General features: G+C 33.9%; 1 protein-coding gene across 7 annotated transcripts in view; it reads right to left on the bottom strand.

Moving 5' to 3' along the window:
- Positions 1 to 16,287, bottom strand: part of IMMP2L (inner mitochondrial membrane peptidase subunit 2) — an 888,292-nt gene that overhangs the window by 298,288 nt on the left and 573,717 nt on the right. For 4 of the 7 annotated variants that reach the window (XM_031013153.3, XM_055347242.2, XM_063708728.1 and 1 more), the window contains exon 5: positions 285 to 350. In XM_031013153.3, the coding sequence (XP_030869013.1) occupies positions 285 to 350 (66 nt within the window). Of the gene's footprint in view, positions 1 to 283; positions 351 to 16,287 lie in introns of those variants that run through there. The other 3 variants (XR_008667325.2, XR_008667324.2, XR_010134733.1) reach the window with 1 other exon arrangement.

Consider the following 16,287-nt stretch of genomic DNA (forward strand, 5'->3'; position numbering starts at 1 on the left):
TATCTGATCAATAATGATTTAATGATCATTTTAGACTATATGGTTAATTTAAATTAATATTTATCCTATACTTCACAATTAAAGAATAACAATATGATCAGTAAGTTTATCTATATTCCTTACAACCTGAAAGGTTAATGATGCTCACTAAAGATGTACCAGCTCATTTGGAATGTCTCCAAAACTTTGGCCCTCATGGACTTCAGATGTATTTCCCAAGTAATGTAGGTAACAGAACTCTAGATATTTAAAATTTGAACTCAGAAACAACAGTAAATACTTACCTGACAATATCTCCTTCAAGAGCAATCACTCTCTTAATGATCTTCTGTTCTGGGTTTTTAGGAGACCTAGAACAAGAAGATAACATTATACAATCAGTTATGTCTATGTTGTTTTAGGAAGATGAAAAGAAATTCTATAACAAAATAGGCTATATTAAAGTCTTTACAGATTCCTTTGCACCCCATGACATGACATCAGTCTCACTTCGGTTCCAAGTGACATGAAGTGACTACTGAAGTAATTCTCATTTTAAATAAATTCTGGGGGGAAAAAAAGCCATGTTAAAACTTTACAAAAATAAAAAATACAGAGGAATAAAACATTTTCTCATTAAGGAATAAAGTTTATTATTAAATTATTATTGTTGTTAAAGATAGGTTCTGATATGGTTTGGCTCTGTGTCCCCACCCAAGTCTAATTTCAAATTGTAATCCCCATGTGTAGAGGGAGGGGACCTGGTGGGAGGTGACTGGATTATGGGGTTGGTTTCCCTCATGTTGTTCTCACGAGATTTTATGATTTAAGAGTGTGGCACTTCCCCTTCGCTTGCTTGCTCTCTCTCCTGCTGCCATGAGAAGATGTGCCTCACTTCCCCATATCCTTCTGCTACGATTGCAAGTTTCCTGAGAACTTCGCAGCCATGTGGAACTGAGTCAATTAAACCTCTTTTCTTTATAAACTATCCAGTCTCAGGTAGTATCTTTATAGCAGTGTGAGAACTAACACAAGTATTTAGAGGAAAGAGGATTAGTACATAGGAAAATGCTTACACATTTCTTTAAAATGATAACATACTTCAGTTTTTTAAAATTTCATTTAAAATTAAGAAAGGAGTTTTTATTTAAATCCCGTAAAAACAATGAAGATGCGAAGCATTTTCTTTAAAAAATAAAGAATTAGAGAATTCTTTGAAACTACATTTGGGTTTAGCCATTTGATGATTATAGAATTCAGAGCGCTAAAACAGGGCTACTGACAGTTAAAATAAATTGACAGGTTTTGATATACTTAATACAGACATCATTTATTTCAAGCTACTTGATTATGGTAAATTTTAACTTAGAGTAATACTCTTTACTCTAAATAAATCTCTGCCTCTCCTGGTATATATATCCTGTGCAGTTCCTTTCCAGACTGTGATAGGATTCATCTGTGAGGTCAATAGTTTATGGTAAAACTGATGGTGCATCACTTTTGAGATTATGTTATAAAACAGACTTACAGGCTCTCCCTCTTTCTCTCCTTCTCTCTCTCCCCTCCTTCCTTCCTCTTTCTATTTTTTCGTCTCACGTCTCTTTCATGGATCACTCTAGAAGTCTGGTCTGTCCTGAGCAGCCTAAGGAGAGACTCATGTGGTGAAGAAGGAAGGTCGGCTAACAGTCACATTAGTGAGCTTCAAAGCACGTACTTAGTCAAGTCTTCAGAGACTGTGGCTCTGGTCAACAGTTTGACTGCAAATTCGTGAGAGACCTTGAGTCAGAACCACACAGCTAAGATGCTTCTGGTTTCCTCACCCTCAGAAAATATGTGAGATAATAAACGTTTGTTGTTTTAAGATGCTAGACATTGGGGTAATTTGTCATGTAGCAATGGGTAACTCTATCTTAATATGGTCAATTTCCTGCCAATAACATTTTAAGTCTTTTGATTTAACAGACCCATTTCAAGAAACATCTCATGCATCACATAAATGATCATTTAATATGTATTTCAAAATCATGCATAGATAAAAATATTTTAAATTCAAGTCACATTTTGAATTGAAGTACTTTTTAAAAGGAATGTAAATGTGCAAAAACTGAAAAGATCAAATATATTCAAACTGTACATTTCATCAAAGGAAATGTGCACTTTCAATAAGATTTATATTTCACAATATGACTTGCAGAGGAAATGAAATCACGTAAGCTAGTTGCATTTATTTGTAACAATTAGTTTCACAGTTTTTCACTAAGCTAACTTTTTTATTTTAAAATGAAATTTGATCAGAGTTTTGATTGGCCTCATCCCTTTATTAAATCAAGTAAATATTATATTTCTATAACTTTAATGTCATTAATGTACAGCTGAAGTGAGGGGTATGGGCATATTCAAGCTAATGAAATTAAGATACTCTCTGCAGGGTTACTTATAGATCTTTTAGAAAAGTGGCCCTCCCATGTCTCCTATTTTAAAAACTAGGAAAGTATAAAATATTATTCAGCCTCAGTGGTCATCAAATAATTGCATATCAAAATAATGGATATGAAAACACTTTCTTACTATATTGACAAAGATGTACTACTAATAATAAAAATAAATTGCTGTTGAGGGATTAGGGACATTGGTACTCTATATATAAACTGTTTGGTCATGTAACATGCCTTTCTATAAGACAATATCAAGATTTTATATTGTTTTAAACATAATAATCATACTTCTAGAAATGTATCCTAATGAGATGATTACGAATGTATGCCAAATTTTGGTCACATGGATAGTTAAAGCATTACCGTCTATTTTAAAAAAGAAAAAAAATCAACAAGAGCAGACAGGTTAAATAAACCATAGTCCCACTCACATGATAAAATACAGTCATTAAAAATGATGTTATAGAAGAATATTTAGTGATATGGAAATATCAGCAGAATGTATGGATTGAAACTGTATGTTAGAGAATATTATTTGTGGCATGACTTCACATCTGTAATAGCAGAGAGAGAAATGTGCATCCATTTTTACTGGGAACTAAGCAAGAAGATTCTAAAACAAAAGGAAAAGGAAAAGTTCTGTGTGGATAAAAGCTTTCATGCCCAGATTTTTGGTCCACATTATTGGGATTTCCTTTAGCGGATGACAACTATTTGCGTTATATGACATTACCCAAGAAGACATGCTCCAAGATAGAGGTAAGACCTGAATTAATTATGAAGCTTACTGCCTAATATTGAGGTGAGATTAACATTAATGGAATAATATAAAAAGCAACCCCTATCAGTGTAAAAAATATTTTATGCCAACAATGTTTAAGCTTTTGAGATTCTTGAAAGGTATTCTATATTTTAAAATAATCTATATTTTAAGATCCTGAGGCAAAATAGAGTATGCAAAGGGAGCTATCTATATAATTAAAGTTTTACGAATTACTACTTCAAATATGTCTTTAAATTTTAATGTAATATTAAACTCAAGAATCTAATCAAATAATTTCAAAATGAAAAAAGCTATTACTAACATTAATTCCATTACTGCTTAAAATCTATATCTATATTTTAATCATTAGGCTGTTGAATGCATTACTTTGATCTCAGCAGAAGTGCTCAGAGAGTTATACAGATTTACATCATGAAACTTATTAAACTTCTCTTTGTCTTAATTTTCTTGGCCACTTTCCTATCTCCTAGAAAATGTGAAGAATAACAAGTGAAGGATTATGTTTTACTTGAGGAATACAATGGATGTTCCCCAATAAATACTAAAATTTACATTTAAATTTGTAAGTTTAGTGTTTTCATAATAAGTAATGTTTTACAATATTTGTTTCTGGGATGTGGATTTTAAACATTCTGTTTTATGCTTATGATTTAATTTGGCAAGATTTCTCCAGAGACTTGGACGAGGAGCCTAGAATTGTTTCTTTACTGCATGAGTCTTAGCAGCTCTGTGTGGTATGGCAGAGAATGTCTGTAACCAGAATGGTTGCAGGTCAAGGAGTGGGGTCTAATGTAGACATAATAGAATTTCCAGTCTCTGTCACTAATTTCATGTTTGTTTATGTTCCCAAAAAGTTACAATTTTCACCCTGTTGGGAGCACTTGAAAGCTACTTTGGCATACTCAAGAGACCCCTCTTATATTGTGGGGATGGAGAGATTAGCATATGTCCCACCTTCTCTTTTCCTGACCACCCCCACCCTGATCCTGGTGTCACATAAATACCTTAACCCTAGGTCTAAGCATTCTCTTCTCCCATTTATGATAAAATTTTAAAACTTCCCTCTGTGACTTGGGTATTTATATTCATACGGTTCAGAATTGGCCCAGATTATCACAGAATTAAAGTAACCTTAGCCACAGTCTAATGTAATCACTGAACCCTTAAAAATACTACCATGTATTGGACACTATTTACATTGCATATATCCCAGTGAGGCCTAAATCTAATGCTTTATTTGAGGTGAAAGGAAAAACGAATATTCTGGGGATGCCTTCTATTACAAGAGAATGTTTTTCACTATCCTAAAGGATAAAGCATGCATTAAGCCATATAACTTTACATCATTATAATTTTAAAAATATATGTTTTTCTATTCTTTTATCATGAAAGTAGAACGAAAAGTCCACTCAACACAATGATAAAAAGTATTATCAAATGATAGCTTATCACCTCCTTTCCCTGTCAAATTTGAAAAAATGTTGCCAGAGTTTAGCATGGTTTTCACAATGGCTAGAGCTAAAAGGCTATGGAGTATATCTGGCTCTTCCTCTGCTTCTTTTAATATTGCCCATTCTCTATTACCCAAATTTTCCACTTGGTGACCATGTGATGGTCCTCTTGTGCCCTGCAAATCCATGGACTGGAGAAAAATGGAAATAGAGTCTTGCTGTTACCATTCCTCTCTGCTGTAAGTGAGCTGCTCCCTGTAGGCAAGCTACATAACCTATCTGGGACTCATTTTCAGGAAGGTAAGATTAGATCAGAAATCCTAAACCAGTGGCCAGACCATCAAATCTGGCTTACAGGAATATTTTGTTTGATTCATGCATTAAAAAAAAAAAATCTTGAGCTAGCTAAGCAAATAGGAGACGTCATATAAATTTATTTCTCTTGAAAAAACAGGTAGATCTGGCAACCCTAGTAGCACATTCTTGCATGAGAAAAGTCCACTGGAGGCTGGGTGCAGTGGCACGTGCCTGTAATCCCAGCAGTTTGGAAGTATGAGGAGGATGGATGGCTTGAGCCCAGAAGTTCGAGACCAGCCTTGGGCAACATGGTGAAACCCCGTCTCTACAAAAAATACAAAATTAGCCAGGCATGCTGACATGTGCCTGTAGTCCCAGTTACTCAGGAAGCTGAGTTAGGTGGATTGCTTGAGCCAAGGAAGTGGAGGCTGCAGTGAGCAATGTTGACGCCAATGCACTCCAGCTTGGGCAACAGAGTGAGACCTTGTCTTAAAAAAAAGTCCATTAGAACTGAGAAGCAGACGATTTGCCACAGTCCCGCCAGCTTGTTTCACAAACGTGTAGTACCTGAGGGCATATGAGTCTAGAAATCTTGAAAAATGTTCCTACCTAGAGCATCATGTAACTAGTGAGATAAAACGCATAAAAGGTCTAGCAGGAATTCTATCACATTGTAGGTACTCAGTAAATTTTAGACACCCCTTTCTATAATAAATTCATAAAGGAGATCAATTAACTGGGCCTAAGACAAGAGTTACAATCCTTTTTTAAGACTTACATGGATAGACTATATTTAAGCCCTCTAATAAAAGAATTTTCAGGTTCTCTTTCATGGGAGAACAAGAAAAGCATTGTAAAGGTTTGGTCAAATTTTATTAAACAATTAGCTAAAGAAACAGCAAAACTAAATATAACTGAATCCATATTGAAAAGCACAGGTTTATTTTAAATTAGGTAGGTATTATCTGTAAAATCAAGATAAAAACGAATAATTTTTAGTTTTGGATTCTGTACACTTGCTTCACCATCAGTAGTGTGAACTTTGTACATACTGCCTCATTTTTAATGATTCATTTATAAAATTCAATACCGTTTCATTAATTAGCACTCTCAAAATTTTTATGTAGGTCAGTAGTATTTCAGCTACCTTTTTCCCCTTGCTGACTTCTCTTTGTATCATGTAAATCTTTCAAAATTAAACAAAATAAACTACAGACTTTAGTTGTTTTTTGGGTTCATTCATGAAAGCCTCTCAAGCACGGAGCTTATGACTTCAGATGTAGTTTCAGAAAATGATGTATGTATATACAATGCCTAACAATCACTTTTGTCCTGATATCCCCGAGAATGCTCCCAACCAAGAGCCTCATTACTGGCAAAATGATGTACAGATGAAGTGGCAAGAACCCATGTTAATGTTTCAAATTTGTCTTATTTTCTAGAAGGGGAAGGAAAGATCATGGGAAAGGAAACCTCAGGCAGGGGCTGAAGATTTTTAAGTGTATAGAAAACTTTAATGAAAATAGAGTCAAATTTCAAGCAATGTGACTTACACAGTCTCATTTTGTGGGGTGGGGATGGAATAAGAAAGGTATGGTTTATCTACATTGGCCATTCTCTCAGAGCATACCCTACCTGAATCAGGCTACTAAGCAGAAATAGAATCTTTCAGGACACTGGAGAGATTCCAGTCAGGTTTCTAGAGACCTAAGAAGGCAGCAGCAGAAATATCACCTTTATGTTTCAGATTTATCTTCTACAATTCCTTACACAGGAAAATGTATTTTAACAGTACTGATGAAACAACAAAAGAATGAACTTTAAAGAATTGAACTGTTGTTTATTGATAAAAAATGTTCTTGGTTAAATGTAGGAGTTATTTCACTTTCACCAAATGTGATTAGGAAAAATTTAATAAGCAAATAGTGACAACTGGTCTTATTAGTGAATCAGCCTGGATTATGTAAAATCAATTAAATTTGTATTTATGACTCTAACTTCTATAATTGAAAAGAGCTGTGTAATTGAGTATTTTTGATCCTGAAAAACAAATGTCTTCATTTAACTATGAAAAACTTAAGGAATTTAGTATAATCATAACAATAAATTAATTTCCAACAATGTTTGTTAACTCAAGCATTTCAAAACACAGAATAGTGCAATCTTCAAGTATTTAATATAATTACAATTTACCTCACCATCTAGAATAATTTGTATGTAAATGAATATATACAGCACAGAAACAATATACAGCACATATGTAAAATGTGTGTGTGTGTGCACATGTATTCTACCATGTAACATGGAGTTATGGCTTTTAAAGGAACTTTAAAAAGGATCTATAAAGAAACTTCTGGTTGTGAAAATTATATTCCCTAATTTATTTTGTAAACCTTGATTTTAATATATTGAATATGCTTAAAGTTGAACATATCTGTGGAAATGAAGGACGTGAATGCTAACATAAATTTACATACTGACTACTCTTTCAATACAGATTCCCAAGTGCAGACCTTCATATAGAAGCACCACCGCTCTGTTCCCAAAGATGGACATGCACTCAGAAGCATTCTTTCCCCTTAGTCAAGCTAGGTTTCAACCCCTCATCCAAACTACCTCACTGAGTATGGCTTTGATGGAATACCACTTAACATCATGGAATAAAACAAAATTAACTGCTCTTCAAAGGAATAAATCCATCAATCTAGCCTCATAACCATAACACTTCAGTTAAGCTAACCAGCTTTAGATATTTGGTTTCAGTCAGGTTGGGAAATAGTACCACATATTTTTGGTAGGTTTGAAGGATATTCATACCACAAAACACCCTGAAAGAGCAAGCTATTTGTATTTTCTATATCAAACCGTATCCATTGCCATCTATATGGCACAGAGAAGGCAAACCAACTGAATTGCAGAATGAATACTAGTATACAAGAACTGAGGTTGGGACCTTTAAGTCAATGTCCATGCAAAATATTAGAAGTACCTGTAGCCACCTGGAGAATGTTATTGAAGAATGGCACAGTAGTCAGCTTGTGCCCAACACAGCTTACTCGCCAGTTTGCCATGATATCAGTGATATTGTAGGGTATGAGATGCCAAGCTTAGGGTAGAAAGCATCTTGGTAAAAGTGAAGAAAGTAAGCATAAGGCTAGTCTTGAGCATTTTACCTTCAGCATTTTATGGTTACCATATGATATTTTTTCAGGGTCAGGAAAGACACAGATGGGAACGGAGACACTTCAGTGGTTGCCAGCATTGGGGATTGTTAGTAAAGGAACCTTTACAACTGAGAATCAGACAGGCCAACATGCCATCCCATGGATGCCAGCAAGGAAAGGTGTCCATCAAGGTGCAGGGTCCCTCCCCTGATGCCATCACACAATAAACTTCAGGGGCTTAGATGTTGTTCTGACAAGATAAAGAACTATAAACGACTTAATTTGTTTTAAGTTGCCTCAGAAAGCTCTTATATTTATCCTGAATTGAAAAGCATTGTTTGCAATAGGACACTTAAGTCTTGCTTGCAATAGGACACTTAAAATCAGCAACAGCAAAATAAAGTTATATATTTTTGCATACCTGATATTTATGGCCTGAAAATTTGTATCCATTCCATTGTCTTTATTGCATATCTCTTTTGATTAATATGCTTTCTAGTGACAATCGAGATATGCATTATTAATGTTTAAACTGTGCTACTGGATTCAAAATTTCCTAGTAAAACTGAGTTAGGTGTATGTGTGGGGAGAGGTGAGATGCCGCATAATCAATGATACTATTCTAATTTCTCAAAAATGTTCACTCTCCTGGAGAATGCTGACAGTGTGGAGGTTAGAACATAAGTAGAATATGAAGTATCCTGACACATTTCTGTTCCAACCCTGTTGAACTTATTAATTTTTGAAATATAATGCTATTGTTTTGCAAAAGAGCTCTCAGGCGCCAGTAACTACACACAATTTACTCCTTTGAAAAGGTCAACTTTATGCCCCCAGTTGTAGACTGGAATAGTATTAGCAAATTGTTTCCAGAAAAAAAAAAATACATGATGCTTGGGATTTTAAAAAATCAACTCAACTGATCACCTCTAAAAACAGCATTACCATTTATTTGCTCAGCTTGACAGCCACTCATTCAGCTAGCTCCAGTTGCTACATTATCAGAAAGTTTTTCTATATATTTAATTTTCTGCTATTTATATTGCAATAACTTGTACTATGATAGTCAATGCCTTAACCTAAATAATACTAAAATTAAATTAAATATCTCCTATTCTTAATGTTATGCATATGTTTCTAAGTCTTCCAGTATTACCTTTTTCCTTTCTGCTGGATAAATTACATGGAGCTATAGAGAGGGGGGGAAGAGCTAGAGAAAAGGCTTAATTTGGAAAGGATTTTTGGCAGCTGAGAATAAATATCTTTTGGAGAATAGAGGCAAGTTAAGAATGGCAAAATTTAGGTCAGGGGTTAAAAAAGACTGTGAAAGGTCATAAGGGAACTTTGGCAACAACAGAAGAAAAACAGGGGAGATTTACTTCCAAGGACGAACAGAAGTTCTCTCACTAGGGTAAACCAAGCCAGAGAGGTACAGAGCAGTGAGTAGACAGAAAAACACAGCCAGGTGACTAAGAAGGGAGAATGCTGCCTATGGATTCCACAAAGAGAACACAGAAGCACTGACTTGGAGAAGACAGATCTTCAAAGTTGCTATGTTAGGGTTCTACTCATTTAACAGGCACCTCAGAATGAGGGAAAGTTTGGTTATCATGCTATTACTCACTCTTCCTATGTTTGTCCTTTCCCTTATTAGGTTAGCCTGAAAAACTTCTATTGTTTGTAAGAAAATGCAGAGGTCAAAATATTCCCAGTCAATAGAATAGAATGATGGTTGCCAGAGATTGTTGGTGGAGGTTGGGGGCAGAAATGGGGAGTGGCTGGTCAAAGGGTAGATCTATTGTATAGTGTGATGACTCTAGTCAATAATAATGTATTATATACCTGAAAATTGCTAAGAAAGTAGATCTTCAACGTTCTCACCATATATACACAAAAAGATAAATATATGAGGAAATGGCTATGTTAGCTAGAGTTAATCATCTCACAATGTGTGCATATGCCAAATCATCACATTTTATACTGTAAAAACATATAATTTTTAGTTGTCGGTCATACCTTAATAAATCCGGGGAAAAATTCCTGGTTGCCAGTGTTCTACACATAGAACACCAAAGAAATCCCTTTCCAAAAATCACAACCATATCTCAACCTGTGATGCATCCTTTCAAGAAGCTAAAGATTCTGACCTGCTATTTTTAGTTGACTGCACACAGTCAGCAATAACTATAAAATTTATTGAGGCATGTGTTTTTCATAAAAACAGTGAGTATGTTGAGGCTATAATTTCTCCGAAGATTTACCTTTTTCTATTATTCTTTAGTACACACATCCTATAGCCACTTTTTTTCTAGTTCATAAAATCTTATTCCGAATAATTAGGTACCCATTTAAAATGGAAACAGACCATGTGTGCCCGCCCACATGTGTTGTTCCTTGCAGGAAGCTGCTTTGATTCTAGGTTGAAAGACATTGATTAATGTGAGAAGGCTTGCCTGCTTTTCAGAGCATCGGTCCCCTAATTCTGTACACACAAAATGGACTCTAATCTCTACAGCTGTCATGTTGATGCTCTTTGTGAGTTGTACATTTCACAGACTCTGAAACCATCATTCCGCAGCTCAAACATGACCAACAGCTTTCTTTAAAGAAAGAGTGGGAGATTATTAAGTCAAAATGGGACCAAACCGTCATCTTCATGTGTGGATGAAATTTGCATGGGTCCTGATAGCTATGTGGTTCCCATAGCTGAAGCTTAATAAGTCTCTCCCAGACACAGGTATAAAAACCATTAATAGTCCTCAAATACCTCTACAACTGAGTAAAAATAAGGCCAAAAAGAATTAATGGAAATAATCTTTAACTGGTCTTAAATGCCTGTGGGTTAAATGTAAGAAGGAGGCTTTGATTTAAATAAAAGCAACTTCTCAGAAACATATGCTTACCACCCACCATTCTTCATCTGAATGGCAGAAACTTGGGGATTTCGTTTCACTAACATGGGAGCTTTGCCAAGAGACATGGGCACAAACATCAGTGATTAAGAAAGATCTCCAGTATGAAATATGTGGGATCTAATCCGCATTAGAGTGGGTTTGTAGGCAATGGCACCATGCTTTGGAATGACCACATGGATAGATATTTTGATTTACATAACAGTGTTAAACTCTATTTAAAACTTTTAAATAGTCTAACCGTATTACCTAAAATAAAATGCCTTTCTGAAAAAGATATGAAATCAAGTAAATACTTCTCACAAAATCCTCTGATTCAGTTTCGTTTTAAAATATAGAGCCCCAAAGCCTTACTGATGCGTACCATGTCTCTCCCACCCTTTATCAGTTCTTTCTCACCGCTGCCATCTGTTTGCCTTGCTTTTTCCAGCACAATGCCCATCCCTCCAGGCTGTTCACTGGCACTCAGATGTCTTCCTCTAATTCTTTACATCCCCATCCAAGAAATGTTCCAGGTCTTTTCCTATTCTTCCTCCCAAAGATTTTCTTCAGCACCACCCTCTGTGTATTTTGGACACTTATTTTCAGATATTATTTGTCAATTAGAAAATATGCAAGTTTGTTTTTGGCCCTCTATTTTAAACACAATTATTTACTGCTATCTTGTTTTGTGTTATACATAGGAGAAAAATTTTGTAAACATCTCATCTTTTACAATTATAATTCCTTAAGTCCTTATAATTCCAGTCTTTAAAAATATAAATGCAATGTTCAGAGGAGTCCTATGATAAATATGTAGTTAATTCAAATGTTTCCTGGGGCATCTTATTTCATTTTTGTTAACTTTTAATATATACAAGCCTATCTATTCATAGTTACACTGACCTAATCACATGATCATTATCCTACTGTAGAATTCTTAGTTATAGGTTAAAAACAGATATATAACATGAGTTTAAAAAATAAAAGGAAAAGAAAGGAAAGTCAAAATTATAACTCTATAGAAATAAGAAGACAAAATGTATGGTAAATGACCATTTGAATCTCTTACAGTACCTTTCAAGCTGTATAACTACCCTTCTAAATTAATATCTCATTTGAAATAGTTCCCAAAAATCCAATCTAGTCACTTTCAAGTCAAAGACTCAGCTGTTTAGAATGCAGACTGTATCATGGCTGTGGCTACGTGTACTTGACCTCCTGCCTGTTAACAAAGAGACTCAATTAATTATTTGCTGTTTTGAATGGCTATTTCATTTCACCTCCACCTTTCTTTAAGTGCTGAAAAGCTCAATTGCTTTATTACCTTAACCTTAGCTTTGGAGAATGCATGCAGAATTTCTTAACTGCCAACTAATAAACTATCTTGATCCAGAAAGTTAATTTTCAGGACCACAGCTTCTAGATGTTTTAGTGCTAGAGACAGCTGAAGTAACATATTGACCTAGTGTCATATCACCTTCCAAGACAGTCTCTTTGTTCTGAATGGTGGCTTTGGTGCTAAGCTATTCCCTTCATATGAGTCAAGAGACACACTAGCACTGCAATGGGTTATAGTGTCATAGTAACAGTTTAGAAATCTTACCACACATAAAAAATGAATGTTTTCAGTATTAATTAAAAGTATGTAAACTAACAGTGTATCAGTTTTTCCTACTTACTTTTAGTCACATTAAACTCAGTAATATAATTTCATATTCAAATATTGGAACATTAAACTAGAAGTAGCAAACAGCTTTGAAATAAATGTGAAAATGGATTTTTTTTTAACGTATGGGCACAGTAGAACTGATAACAATGATTATCTAAATGTGAAAAACTAACCACAACACCAAAACAGAGTCTGAAATTCATCAAAGATTTTCTCATATCTTTTGAATTTCTTCAGCCCTGATAATATGTAACATTTTAAAAATTCTCATTTGCTACATATTTGCTTATCTATATATTAATTCTGATGCTATAAGTAGACCATAAGATGATATGAAGGTAGTGTTACCCTTCTCATTATATTCAGTCCCAAGTCAGTTACCTGCACTTATAAAAAAACAAGTATTTGATGATGATTAGATCATAATACATATACGAAGATATTGCTATTCAGTATTTCATTAAAGTGAAATAATACAATATTTGTCCTTTTGTGCCTGGCTTATTTCACTTAGCATAACGTCTTCAAGACTCACCCATGTTGTAGCATGTATCAAAGTTTCATTCCTCAGTTACCATTTTTATGACTTACACTAGTCATTATTTTATGAATATCCAAATTGATTTATCATTCCAGTATGAGTTTCTTATAATCTAATAAAAATGGCAACTGAGATTTTAAAAAATTTTATAACTCCTCATTTCTTTTCAAGAATATTTATACAGACATGAAAATAAATGTGTCTATAGCCCTCAGATCTTACTTTATAAATCAGTGGTCCTGAAACTAATTTAAAGTCTAGAAGGTTAGGCCCTGGAAATCTAGAATCTGAATTTGAACAAGCACCTAGGTGATTCTGATGCAGGAAGTCTAGTCCACCTTTGATAGGCACAGTTGGAAATGCTCACATGAAAATTCTATGAAATTGAACACACTGGCTCCCTACATGTTCAATAAAGACCCAGCCTTAAAGAAAAGCCATAATATATTTCTAAAATGACCATGACAACACTGATTTTAAAACATGTACAAAAATCTAAAATTTCGTATCAGGGAAAAAACTCAATATTCTAATTCCATATTTAATATAAACCTGGAATTGAATCTACAACTAGTATAAAGCATCATAACTCAAATAAGAAAGAGTAAGACATCCCATTTCCAAGATTTTTTAAAGAATATAAAAACCTCCTCGGATCAGGCAAAATGACAGACAAACTGTGATTTAACAGAAAGGTTGTGGTGTTAGGGTACAGAAGAATTTATTTCTTACGGTCATTAATTCATTCAGCAAATATATGCTGAATGACAAGCAGGTGCCAGGTACTCTGTATGGTACTAGCTTACAAAACACATCTTATTACAATCAATGGCATGCATGTTTTTTAGGGTTCAGGCCAAAATACCAGCTATATCACCTTGGGCAAGCCATTTAGCTATCTTAACATCTATTTTTTTCATGAGTATAAAAGGATGACAGCAAATGTTACTGCTGATCCCCAAATATTACTGTAGAGACCCCATGAACTACTAAACATAAGTGGCCGAGCATCTGCTTTAGATAGAATGAGTCTCAGAATGAGATAATAAATTATAATGGAGAGTTCCATGGGTCTAATTCCTACTTTAAGTAGGAAAGCAGCTATAATCTCAAACTAAAACCACAAAATGAACTTCTCACTTCTAAGATGACTACATAACATTTCTGTGAAGTCTGTGTTGTGGTTTATTACACCCAGTTAGCAATTCTGCCACCAAATAGCAAGCTTGACTCTACTTTCAAATAAATGCCAAATGACTTCTCTCTTTCCTTCCCTCCCTCCCTCCTTTCCTTCCTTTCTCTCTCTCTCTCTCTTTTCCTCTTTCCCTTCTTTCCTTTCTTTTTCCTTCTACCTTTCTTCTTCCTTAGAACCTTCTTCATAAGACCTTTGAAATAATTAAAGATAGGACAGATAGATTAAGCCACTTTTAGGCCCAGTAATTTGACAATTTTTTGCATTAGTTTATGAGCTGTTAAATTCGTAGCTAAATGTATTCATACTGGGGAATTTAATTGCTCCAGTAAAATGCCGAAGTTCCGTAAACCAATTTTGTGTGGAAAGTAAAGGAAATCTAATTGTTTCATCTGTTGTGTATTTTAATTAATTGTTCCTCACGAAAAACTAGGTAACAAAATGAAAGCAATAATATTTTATTTAAAATGCCCAAGAAATTCAGCAAATAATTCATAGAACATCCTTGAAAGAAAAAACAATTTAAAAAGTCTGAGGCATAACAGGTATTCAGAATAAGCCACTAGAAAGTTGAAAAATAACAATATTAGTCCACTACTTAGTCTCATATTCACTGTTTCAGTGTTTTCTTTTTAGGATGATGGACTGTGCCACTTGTTAGTATATTTGTAGGCTTTTATTCCAACTACTTTAAAATACTCTGACTTCATTATGTTAATATTTTAAAAGAGTGAAACAATTTTGCCTATATTTTACAACAAGAAAGGTATGCCATAAACAAATGAATATTTCCCAAAAAGGCACAAATCGGATTGTTGGAACTGAGACCAGGACTATGATTGGGAATCTATCCATCTATTAATCACAAAAATACATTGTAATTCCTTGTGGTGCCCATTACTATTTGCAATGTGGTTTCACCTAAAAAAAAATCAATACAAAGAAACAGGTAAGTAACAGTAAAGAAAAATTGATGGTGACATTCTAAAATTATTTTCACTTTCTAAAAGGCTGTGTGTCCACAATAAATTTTAAAATGAGATAAAAAGATCAAACTATTAATTGCTTAAAAAATCCTTTTTAAAATAAGTTTATCATCTACACTAAACATTCTGAATTTTTATCTGAGAAAGAAAAAAGTATTTAACCCCAGTTTGAATACATTGATGATTAACACGAAATCCCTATAGAACCTCCAGTTAATTTTCTAACCCTTTGATCTCTAAAATTCTTTCATAAACCTTTCAAAGTTGTATACCAAAAACACGAAGCCCTGTTTAATAAAAATGGAAAAAGCTACAATCCTGCTCAATTCAAATCATTTTGTTTTGTGTGACTTTTAAAATATTAGAAACATATAAATATACTTTTTAGTAATTCTTATTAGAAATTTATATTATTTATGGGATGGACTATATAGAAAATTAAGGAGTTTGAGGTCAATCATTAACATTTTAAGGTTGACACTTGGTATTACAGTTAGAGATGATCATGATTTGGACCAACCATGTTCCAGTAAAGTGTTCTTCTTGAACTTCATATATTTTACATATAACTTTTCTGGAGTATATGTACAACAATGAATATCCACATGAATTTATACAGTATATGCTAATTTTCTCTGGGGAAGAGTGTACCATGTTGTCTGGCTATCGCTACAAATTTGTCTGAAGACATTCCTAGTACTTTTATTTTCTTACTATTTATGTCTAAATTTTTTCTCAAATTCCCCTTGATTCATTTATAATGGTTAGTAGCATTTTAGTATTTATCTTTTCTCATTGTTTTCTAACTCTACACATTTTTAAACAATAGAATTACAGATGATGTTTTGTCATTTTTTTTTAATTAATAGTCTATCATTACTAGTTTTTCCTATTG

This window comes from Gorilla gorilla, chromosome 6 (assembly GCF_029281585.2).
Source record: "Gorilla gorilla gorilla isolate KB3781 chromosome 6, NHGRI_mGorGor1-v2.1_pri, whole genome shotgun sequence".
In the NCBI taxonomy this organism is placed as follows: Eukaryota; Metazoa; Chordata; class Mammalia; order Primates; family Hominidae; genus Gorilla; species Gorilla gorilla.